General features: G+C 39.0%; 1 protein-coding gene and 1 pseudogene across 2 annotated transcripts in view; both read right to left on the bottom strand.

The window, feature by feature from the left end:
* LOC102972832 (L-lactate dehydrogenase C chain) overlaps positions 1 to 7,577 on the bottom strand; it is a 41,755-nt gene extending 34,178 nt beyond the window's left edge. The window contains exons 1-2 of one of the 2 annotated variants that reach the window (XM_007098438.3): positions 7,404 to 7,577; positions 7,019 to 7,153 (exon numbers count right to left, since the gene is read on the bottom strand). In XM_007098438.3, coding sequence (XP_007098500.2) covers positions 7,019 to 7,144 — 126 coding nt within the window. In that variant the 5' untranslated portion in view covers positions 7,145 to 7,153; positions 7,404 to 7,577. The other variant, XM_007098439.2, reaches the window with a different exon arrangement.
* On the bottom strand, positions 1,501 to 3,700 carry LOC102972557 (annotated as a pseudogene).
* Positions 7,578 to 12,159: the final 4,582 nt, after the last annotated feature.

Here is a 12,159-nt window from a genome sequence, read left to right as displayed (position 1 = left end):
AATGTCTATAGAAGGCATGTAATTCTTTATTGCTATATAAATTTACTGGGAATATCTTATTCACCTTTGGTTGTTATGATGTCACCTAAAACATACTGTAAACACTGAGTTATACTCTATAACAAATGTATCACTGATTTCCAGCAATCTTGGTTTAATAATAATTAAAGACTATATAATCACATCTATATTCTGAAATGTCCATTTACTTTAATGTAGTGTAAAATCTAGACTACAATTGCACATGAATGGTACAAAAAGATATTCACTACCAAATTATTTTATACCTTCATGACAGGTTTAACATTCTTTCTGATTGAAAATACAGCTTCAGCTATGTTCTGAAACACAGCTCTAGGATTCTCAATGCAGTAATTTGTGTATGTATGTGTCTATGTGGGCACCCATGAAACAAGCTAAAGTTTATCTTTAGAAAACAAGTGCAACATTACTGCCAGTTATTTTGCATGTTTAAATATTATAGTTTGATTATCTGTAAACAAACAAAACCCCACACAAATACTCTTAACTCTAGAAAAAAATCCTGTCAACCTATAATTATTCTAATATGCTTTACTTGAACACACATGGAATTTTTGAAAGGTGCATATAGTACCTTACATAAGGCATAAAAAGGTGTTTCATATTTATACTATGAAATGTCCATTTCTAATATGTTTGATGCAGCATAAAGTTTAGATGAAGAAATTCTAAATCCTGGATCCCCACAGTTCATTTTTTTTTTTTTAATTTTTTTTCATCGTGTTTTATTTATTTTTGGGACAGAGAGAGACAGAGCATGAACGGGGGAGGGGCAGAGAGAGAGGGAGACACAGAATCGGAAACAGGCTCCAGGCTCTGAGCCATCAGCCCAGAGCCTGATGCGGGGCTCGAACTCACGGACCGCGAGATCGTGACCTGGCTGAAGTCGGACGCTTAACCGACTGCGCCATCCAGGCGCCCCACCCACAGTTCATTTTTAAAAACTCCTCCAGGGGCGCCTGGGTGGCTCAGTCGGTTGAGCGTCCGACTTCGGCTCAGGTCACGATCTCGCAGTTCGTGAGTTCCAGCCCCGCGACGGGCTCTGGGCTCATGTCTCAGAGCCTGGAGCCTGCTTCCGATTCCGTGTCTCCCTCTCTCTCTGCCCCTCCCCCGTTCATGCTCTGTCTCTGTCCTAAAAACTCCTCCAAATTACGGCTCTTGCAGCAGGTTTATCAGATTTAACATGGCGTAGTATTCTAACTCCTTCTGTTTCAAGTATCAAAAAAAAAAAAAAAAAAAGAGGCTCAAAATTTCTAAATTTCTGTAAGTTGTAGCTGAAATGCAAAGCTTTAAAAACAGTTAAATGTGTTTTGAAGTAAGATATAAATTGAAATAAGATTCTTAAGTGTTTAATTTGTGTTAGGCTGTTAAGTACTAAGACTTTCCAACAATTTTATTAAATCTGAGTATGTTTAAAAGTAATAAAGAACACAATTTGCCTATAAATATGTGGTTCTGGAGAAAAATCAATCTTGATGTTTAAAACTCTTTCAACATTGTTGACTTCAGTTTTGTTTAAGGATATTAATTTAATATTCAATCTGAACATAAATATTTGGCCTCACACTACTTATAAGGAGATGACTTACTTTTGAAAAGGAAATTTTGCAAAGCATTAGAGAGAGAATTTATTAAAGCTGTTCAAATATGTCTTTCAACGTCATCAGAAATCCTGCAGCATAGAAAATATCTGGTAACTTTAAGGTTTCAGAGTGAACTGATCTTCTGAAATTTTAATGCCACTTTAAAAACCAAAAAAGTCAAATGGAAAAGACTGCTGCCATGAAACACTGTTTCTACAAGTTGCAGACATAACCCCACAGGCTGAGTTAAGCACTGCTTCTCAGAGTCAGCAACTTTCCACCTTTACCCAGGCACACTAAATTCTCAGTTTAGAAAATAATCTAACACGGTCCTTAACATATTCATAAGTAGTATGAATATTTTAAGGTCTTTCTTCCTTAAAGAAAAAATTTGATGTCTCACTACAGAGCAGTAAGGAGGGTATCTTTGAGACATTAGACTTTCTGGACTTGGCCCAAGTGTATAAAATTTTAAGAATTATGTGAAAGTATGGAATCATTATTAATCTGTGAAAACAGTGTGACAAAAGTAAACATCACTATGTCGAACCCTCTTCTACCTTTAACTCAAAAATAGAAATCATGAGTCTTCTATAGCCTTAATTTTAAAAACACACAGAAGTGAAAAGCGTTATTTTTCAAAAAGTACATTTTTTCCCTACTATGTGTCAACATGGAGTGACTTCAGTTCTCCTGTACTAAAAACTGGACTTAAAGAAAAACTAGTACTGCAATGCTTAACATAATGATTTTAATCAGCAGTGGCTTCACTTTCAGCTGGCCCCCTAATAAGTCTTCGAATTCCTTTTTCCTGCAGGACCTTTGGGTTTTGCAAAACTTTGCTTATGCGCATGCTGCTTTGGGTGTACTTCTTCATAAAGGAAGCCTGCTGTCAACTCATCCCCATCGTCTATCTCGATCTTTCTAATGACATCCATTTGTAATTGTCTTTCTACAATTTCTAGCAGAGGGCTCTTGCGGCTAGAATACAGCATCCATTCTCTTATACTGCATGTGTATTCAGGCATTGGGTAAATAAAAACTAGGGATTCCAAACAGTCTCTTTCATGGGAATGTTTATACAGAAAGAAATGGTAACATGCTGAATCCTTGGGAAACCTCTCTGGCAAATCTTTTAGTTCTGTATTTGTTGTACTGGCCAAAATTATAATTTTATTTTTTATATCTATTTCTAATTGCATATAGTTGAGCTGTTACTTAATTTTTCCAAAGCCTGGAAAGCTTGAGCTACTTGCTTGAGCATAGGAAATGCTACTCCTTGTAGTGTTTGATGCTTATGTCCATACCCACGTCCGTTTGTACCTCATTCATTTTAATTTGTCATAATTCTTTCTCAGCTGCAGTCGATGGGGCAGGAGATGATTGTGAGAGCAAGTACTTTTTATATCCGTGTAATGATACATCTTCCTTTACTGTTCCAAATACTTGATCTTCAATGTAGCCATCTCCAGACTCCTTTTTCAGAGTTGCTGTTGTTGCTGCATACAGCATTTTTTGACAAACATGGGAATGATCTGGAGATCAAGGAATGAATATCCATAATTCTGAGAATCCAACCTGAATAATATATAGCACGGTTGTTTGTCCGCCAAAGGGGTAAAACAAAGGTATCATAATCCTTATCCCAGGAATCTGAAGGCTGACTATATGAGCCAATCACAAGTTTCTCATTTTCAACAGATATTTTTAGAAGTCTGTATTTTCCATTTCTTGCTCTTGCAAAGATATCTTTAACATCTTCACTTGCTTGGGTGCCGGTCTGATGGGACATGGCCGGGCCGTGGGCTCCCGGCTCCGGATCTAGTGCAGAGAGCCAAGACAATACTCTTTTCAAGGAAATCTTCCCCGCTCCATTTGTCTGGACTGTCAAAGGCAGAACTCAAATAATCGCAAAAGTTTTTGTTTTTTAAGAATTAACTATGAGTCATTTCTTAAACAGAATTCCAAATAGAGAGTCTGGGTTTGTTTAGCCTGCTACAATCTTTTAAGAATAGTTACTTGGGGGCGCCTGGGTGGCTCAGTCGGTAAAGCATCGGGTTTCAGCTCAGTTTATGATCTCTCAGTCCATGGATTCAGGGGCCCTGTAAGGGCTCTGTGCGGACAGCTCAGACAAGGCCTGGAGCCTGCTTTGGATTCTGTCTCCCTCTCTCTGCCCCTCCCCCATTCTTACTCTGTCTCTCTCAAAAATAAGTAAACATTAAAAAAAAAAAAAAAAAACAAGAATAGTTATGAGCATCCCAGGATCTTTTTTCCAGGGAGTTCTAGAATAACTATAGTAAGGTAAGAGAATGGTAAGGTAAAAGTAAGAGAATAAAAAATATATATATATCAATCTAAGGAAAACTGCTTTGGCCACTTTATTCTGTACAGGACAAGGAAGTAGACTGTACTGCTATGCTTTAAAGTCCACCTTTCAATAGGGGTGCCTGGGTGGCTCAGTCGGTTAAGCATCCAACTTCACCTCAGGTCATGATCTCAAGGTTCCTGGGTTCGAGTCCCACATAGAGCTCTGTGCTGACAGCTCAGAGCCTAGAGCCTGCTTCGGATTCTGTGTCTCCCTCTCTCTCTGCCCCTCCACCACTCATGCTCTGTCTCTCAAAAGTAAATATTGAAAAAAAAAATTTTTTTTAATTAAAAATAAATAAATAAGGTTCACATTTCAATGATATATGCAGGTGTCATGGTACTCATTACAGCCCATATGTCCCTTGAAGTCAATAAACTATGTAAATATATATTTTTTAATATTCTTCATCACTTTCCATTTATCCCACAATGTGCATCAATGTGACCTGGGTATTTCCAGTGTACTGTGGATTCTAGTAGGAAATAAATGGGCTCCAACAATTGACCTTCTCTCACAATTGGAGTTCTGAAATTCCATGATGCCTTGGAGGAGGCTTTATAGGATCCATTGTACTAAGCACTTAATAAATTCTTTTTTTTTTAAGATTCTATTTTTAAATAATCTCCACACCCAACATGGGGCTCTAACTTACAACTCCAAGATAAGGAGTTGCATACTCCACTGACTGAAACAGCCAGGCACCCCATTCAATAAATTCTTTATATCTGCAAACTCACACCCTTCAGTTTTATAATTTTATCTCTTGAATAATTTTCTTCCCTCTCTTTCTTTTCACTTCCTAGAAACGTCCATGAATGACTGGACTTCCTGATTGGTCCTCTAATTTCATCTCTTTTCTGTATTCCATTGTTGACATTCTTCTTTCCAGCAGCCCAGTAGAAGTAAGGGGGATTCTTGCCTCACTGTCCAATATACAGATTTTTACCTGATCCTACTGCTTTGTATAAGATGCCTGTCTTTACTGTCCTTGATGTCTTAAGTGTAGAACATGCCTGATTCAATTACTCCAAAGAATGTACTCCTCCCCCTTGCCTGCTGTGATGTGAGAGGCAGTTACTTGGTTGATAAAGGTGCAGAAGAGAATCTGGTGGTTTTCCTTCTCATCATATAAACTTTTAACCAATTCTCCCATGTTTTCCCCATCCCTCACCTCCACCTTGTGAGATAACTGGTACTTCTGATTCCTAAGCCTTTCTTGGGGTTCTGGAATTTAACTGGCTTGGCTTTTTGTCATCTCGCTCTGCCAGTTTAAAAAAAAAGTCTATATAATATCATAAAGCTTTTAAGAACACAGGATCTGTGCCCAGATTGCCAAGGTTTGAATTCTAACTCCTTCACCTACTAGCCACTTGGCCATGGGCAAGTTACTTAATATCTATGTTTCAGTATTTTTGTTTATAAATGGAGATAACAGTACATAGCTCCCAAGGTTGTTATAAAGATGAAATAATATCTTTAAAACATTTAGAGAAACAAAAGACTTGTACACTGAAAACTACAAAACGTTGCTGAAACAAATTAAAGAAGACACAAATAAATGGAAAGACATCGCATGATCACGGGTTGGAAGACCTAATATTGTTAAGATGTCAACATACCCAAAGTAATCTACAGATTTAATGCAAACCCCTATGAAATCCCAATGGCATTTTTAAAAGAAATAGAAAAAAACTCCATGCTAAAATTAATATAAAATCTTAAAGGGCTCTAAATGACTAAAACAATCTTGAAAAAGAATAAATCTGGAGGTCTCATGCTTCAAAACCTATTGCAAAGCTATAGTCATCAAAATAGTGTGGCATTGGCATAAAGAAATATAGACCAATGGAATAGAGAACCCAGAAATAAACTCTCACAGGGGTGCTTGGGTGGCTCAGTTGGTTAAATGCCCAACTCTTGATCTTGCTCAGGTCATGATCTCATGGTTTTTGAGATCACGCCCCACTTTGGGATCTACACTGACAGCACAGAGCCTGCTTGGGATTCTCTCTTTCTCTGCCCCTCCCCTGCTGGCATGCATGCTCTCTCTCTCTCTCTCTCTCAAAATAAATAAACTTTAAAAAAAAGAAATAAACTCTCACATATATGGTCAAATGATTTTTGACAGGAATGCCAAAAACCATTCAATGTGAGAAAGGAGAGTCTTTTCAATAAATCATACTGGAATAATTGGATATTTACATGCAAAAGTATGAAGTTGGACCTATACCTTACACCATATACATAATTAAAATGGATCAAAGATATAAATGTAAGACCTAAAACTGTAAAACTCTGAGGAGAAAACAGAAGTGAAAAGATTCATGACATCGGATTTGGCAATGATTTTTGGATATGACACCAAGAGCTCCTGCAACAAAAGTAAAAATAGATAAATTGAACCACATTAAAATTTAAAAATGTGCATCAAAGAACACTATCAACAGAGTGAAAAAACCATGGAATGGAAAAAAAACACTGGAAAATAATATAATTGATAAGAGATTAATACCTAGAATAGAAAAAGAACTCCTACAAGTCAGCAACAAATACCCTGATTTAAAATGGGCAAAGAATTTGAATACTTCTCCAAAGAAGATATACAAATTGCCAACAGCCACATGAAAAGATGCTGTGTAAACAGAAAGGAACATTAAAGGACTTCCATTGTTATTTTATCAAATTGGTACTTGGATAATGAGCATGTAATACTTACAATTTTAAAAAACTTTTTTAAATATAAGCTTCTGGGAAATATGATTTTCACCCATTACTCTTCCAGGAAGGCAAGGTATGTAATCATTTAAACAGAATATTAATGAAATAATGCAATCAATGTGTCTCCTATGAATAAATTTAAGTGGTCTAGCAATGCCTGGCTAGACCATGTACTTTATCACATGGTAAACTCCAGATAAATGTTTCTTAAATTATGTCAAAATCAGATAAGTGAATATATATTTGCTATCAAAAGATTAGCCCTACAACCCTGAACTCATCAATACCTACAAGACTTCTTACTTACCTTCAATAAGATACAAATAGCACAGGCCATGCCTACAGCACCAGTTCCGACAATGGTGATCTTACTCTGGGAGATCTTCTCTTCCCCAATTAGATTCTCAATAAGCTTCTCCTTGACAGTTGACATGTTGAGAACCTGATAGGAATAATGAAATTTCAGTGGAATCAAACTCCCTAAATTGATCACTGTCATAACTACACTGAAGACCTAAGGACCTACCTTTTGGGTTCGCAGAAAGTTGGAACCAAGGGTGGGGGGGTCAAGGGGTGTGGAGAGGTAAAGCAAGGACCAGTCTACCTATCAGTAGTAGGGGTTGGGGAACCAATAAGCTTTTATTTCCCCTTGCCCTCGAGCCACCATTTTCACCCCAGTACTAGACACTCACAAATGCTTTGCCTGGCACAACTTAGCCAGAAAGCACAACACACCGCCTTTAAGGAAGATTTAAAAAAAGAAAAAAAAGTAACATCAGAAGAAAAACATCAAGGACAGCTGAAGCGCGGAGCCCTGTAACGGTTACTCTCTGGACGGCCAACGCACGCACGAACGCCCCCACGCACGATTCCCTTTCGTCAGCACGCAAGCTCCGCCCCCCGCTGGCCCAGGGGCAGGCACCGAGGCAGGCTGTTGACTATCCTCCCCGTCTGTGGGGAGAGGGAGGGGGACTTTTCCAGGTGCCTGGGGTTGAGCCCTCTTCCCTGTGAAGAATTCTAGGCGTTCTTTAAGAGTGTGAAAGGGAGGGATATTGGGGTATCGTTTCATTGCCCTCAGCCAGCCTAGGCCTGGGACCGAGTTTAATGTCGAGTTTTTGGAGACTTCAGGCCCCACTGGGAAAAAGCCCTCTTGGGAGCACCTCATTTTCTTACGTTGGTGCCATCTTAAGACCGCGTCCTGATGACATAGCTTCCAAACTGCTTCCAGATAACTTGCCTCTTTCTGAGAGGGCATGCTGAAAGGACCTGAACCCCCAAAGACTAAGAATTTAAGGCTGGGCTTGGGAATGACCAACCTGAATTTGACGAGTATTTTTTGATGTGCTTTATCACGCCCTTGTGCATACATTTATTTGCAGGAATTCAAACATTATTATTGAGCTCCGAAACTTCAGGACAGAGGGCTGAAATAAAGTTTGAATTAAAGTAATAATGAGGGGCACCTGGGTGGTTAAATCAGTGGCGCATCTGACTCTTGATTTCAGCTCAGGTCATGATCTCACTGTTGGTGGGTTTGAGCCACAAGTCAGGCTCCACGAGCCTGCTTGGATTCTCTAATTTCTCTCTCTTTCTCTCTCTCTCTCTCTCTCTCTCTCTCTCTCTCTCTCTCTCTGAATAAGTAATACATGTATACATACATACATAAAGTAGTAATGGAAAGGAAAAGCCATGTGTGATTTTCTAAGGGTGTTCTTAATTTATATCATGAATTTATAACTCACAGAAGGGGAACCAACCTCCTTGGTCATCTTCTGTTGAGTATTTGCATTTGAAATCCTTTTCCATTTTCTGTTTCAAAGCCTATGGTTTGTTTTTAATGTACTTCAGACCATGCAATCAATCGCCCTGCTTAAAACTCTTCCATGGCTTTCCATTACATTTAAAATAACCAATTTTTACCATAACCTAAAAGACATTCAAGATTTGCCTCCTAAAAAAAAAAAAAAAAAAAAAAAAAGATTTGGCCTCCTAGCTCTCCAACTTCATCTCAAGACATTCTCTCCTCACTCCCCACCAGCTTTTGGACTGCTTTTTCTTGGCTCAGGACTTTTTGCTGTTCCCTATATTTAGAAAGTTGTTGGGGCGCCTGGGTGGCCCCGTTGGTTAAGCGTCCGACTTCAGCTCAGGTCAGGATCTCACGGTTCGTGAGTTCGAGCCCCAAATCGGGCTGTGTGCTGACAGCTCAGAGCCTGGAGCCTGCTTCAGATTCTGTGTCCCTCTCTCTCTCTCTGCCCCTCCCCTGCTTGCATGCTCTCTCTCTCTCAAAAATAAACATTAAGAAAAAGTTAAAAAAAAGAAAAAAGTGCTTCCCTAGCCCTTCTCGAAGTTGATTTCTCGTTTTTGGTTTGGAACATAAATGGCACTTCCTCTAGCTTTCCTTGACCAATGTGTGACCAAGGACCACCTCCTCACATATCTCCTGTTTCTCTCATGGCACTTTTCACAAACTACCAGCTCCAAGAAACAGGTTCCCTGTAGTAGACAGGAACAGTAGCCACTGTTGGTCCTGTACTATCACTTGCTTGTATGTTTCCTTGCACAGCAACTCCCCACGCTTGCACCTCATTTACCAGGAGGTTAAGAGGGGGACACTGCTGGTGTGGATGATCATCTGGTGGCAGAAGGAGGTAGTGACCAAACTCCTGATCTAGATGAAGAAAAAGGCTCTTCATTCATACCTACCCAAAGTGCAGGGCTGGCCCTTGAGGTCCCCTGCCTGAGTGGGCTCTCTGGGTGGCTACAGTCCAAACTAACTTAGCCATTTTGCTTGATTGTACAGCTTGATTGTGCGGCAATGAAAATACAGGAGGGGCAAGATCTGTACATTCCAACATCTGCCCTAGTATAAATGCAGTAAAGAATTCTGAAAGAGCATGGCTTTGAAGTCCTGATACTTTGGCAACATGGGCTTCAGTGAAAAATATATGTGCATTTTTCTGTCTATATACATATATATGAACATTATTTATGTATACATAATATACATTATTATATATGTATAATAAGGAAGGAAGGAAGGAAGGAAGACTATGTTCTGAACATCCCATTTGCTTCCCCACTAACTGGTATCTTCTGTAAATGGAGCTAAGACATATTTAATCCACTTCCCCAAGGTTATTAAGACTAAAATGAGATATTACATTTAAATTTTAAGTCTATTTATTTTTGAGAGAGAGAGAGAATGAGCTGGGGAGGGGCAGAGATGAGGGAGACGGAGAATCTGAAGCAGGCTCCAGGCTCTGAGCTATCAGCACAGAGCCCAACGCAGGGCTTGAACCCACAAACTGTGAGGTCATGACGGAGTCGTAGTTGGATTCTCAACCGAGTCACCCAGGCACCCTGAGATCATATTACATTTAAAAGAATCAAGACTTTGCAGAATGGGCCCATTCCTTGCCTGGAACAGGAAGATACAAGGTAATCCTGAAACACTTTTTGTGCCTGTGGCACAAGGGAGTGCTTTAGAAGGGAGGTGCTTTAAAGGGAGGAAGCTTTAGAAGATTAAATCTAAAAATTCATGGAAGATTAGGTTAATATATCTTTAAGCATGACTTTTCAGTCATGTTGGCATTGACTAATTTCGTCTATCAGATATGAAATTAATAAATGTAAATAAATTTTTTTAGACTAAAGTTGCCCCAAAGTTAAAAGAGGCTATAGGCATAAGTACAGGTTTGTTTTTGTAGTAATTAAAAAGTTCTAAGATTAGGTAGTGGTGGAAGTTGTACAACTATGTGAATTCACAGAATTATACGCTCTTTAAAAAAATTTTTTTTTATAATGTTTATTTACTTTTGAAAGAGAGAGAGAGAGAGAGAGAGAGAGAGAGAGAGACAGAGCACAAGCGGGGGAGGAGCACAGAGAGAGGGAAACACAGAATCCGAAGCAGGCTCCAGGCTGTCAGCATAGAGCCCGATGTAGGGCTCTTAAGATCATAACCTGAGCCAAAGTCGGACGCTTAACGGACTGAACCACCCAGGCACCCCTGCACCCTTTCAAATGGTGAATTTTAGGGGCGCCTGGGTGCCTCAGTCAGTTGTGTGTCCGACTTTGGCTCAGGTCACAATCTCATAGTTCATGAGTTAGAGCCCCGCGTCAGGCTCTGTGCTGACAGCTCAGACCCTGGAGCCTGCTTCGGATTCTGCGTCTCCCGCTCTCTCTGTCCCTCCCCCACTCGTGCTCTGGCTCTCAGAAATAAACATTAAAAAAAATTTTTTTTAATGTAAATTTTATGATGTGTAAATTGTAGCTTGTCTATTTTTTTTAAAGCCTGTATAAAAAGCAAATCATATTATAGTACTTGTTAAGACTACATAGTTCATTCTTTTCCTTTTACATTTGACACACTGAAAAAAAAAAAAGCATAATTCTTTCTCTTCACTAGCTTTCAGGAAGGAAACTTTAGTGAAAGATCCTGGAGAAGTGATGACAATAAAGTTGTTCCAGTTAACCTCTGAAAGTATTCAGGCCTGAATAAGGATCATAGTTGTAGACCTATTTTGAGGAAGATCTAAAAGTTTTTGAGTGGACAAACCACCAAGACTATTTGGTTTAAAACTGTTAAGTACCATCAAGTTACCGGCCTCCAGAGAGCCAAAGTTCTTAAAAATCTGTGTCTCCCTATAGTGACAAAGTACCACTGCCTATGTTGTTGGTAAGTGATATTTTTACATTCAGGTGTAGAATGCCATCTACATGACTTGTAGGGTACCAGTTATGATTAGCCCTATTATCAAGTTATCTCTTAATATCTCGTGGCTTAGCATAGTAAAAGGATTGAATATAATGGAAATGGTACCAAAACAACCTACTCAATCAAGTCATCTATTAATTATATTAAATCATGTTAAACTAAAGTCTGATCATTAGTAAACAACACACCTTAAAAATACCACTGTAGTGTTGCCCATGAATACCCTAATGGGTCCCAATAATGTAATGAGTAAGTCGCAGCTTTATTTATCTTAATATAGTAAGAGAGAAGTCACTGTTCAAAGTTTATTTGGTATTTTAGTTGGTTGGTATGACACTTAGATAGTTGGTTGCATTGTTTATACGTAGATCTTTCTTTTTACATTATATGGCAATGTACACTATGTTTTGACTTATACAGGACACAAAATAAGATCCTTTAGAACAGTTATGCACAATACATGCAATACTGAATTTATACATTGGATCCCAGGAGGTGATTGGCTGGAGAAAAAAAAAAAAAGGTTGGTCTAGGCATGTTGGGTGAAGGAACCAGAAGTAATACAACACGCAGTAAATACACGTCTGGTTTGAATAGCAACTGCAGCACATGCCACATTGGCAGTGGTGTCTCTGAGGTGGTGCAACTATTTTCAGTTAACCAACTTAGGACGACGCAAGATGGGTACCGTCCAGCATCAGGATGTAGCCGCAAGGTTTTGTGAACCATTCCTA

This window comes from Panthera tigris, chromosome D1 (genome assembly GCF_018350195.1).
Source record: "Panthera tigris isolate Pti1 chromosome D1, P.tigris_Pti1_mat1.1, whole genome shotgun sequence".
NCBI lineage: Eukaryota > Metazoa > Chordata > Mammalia > Carnivora > Felidae > Panthera > Panthera tigris.
This window is presented reverse-complemented; position numbering and strand designations above follow the sequence as displayed.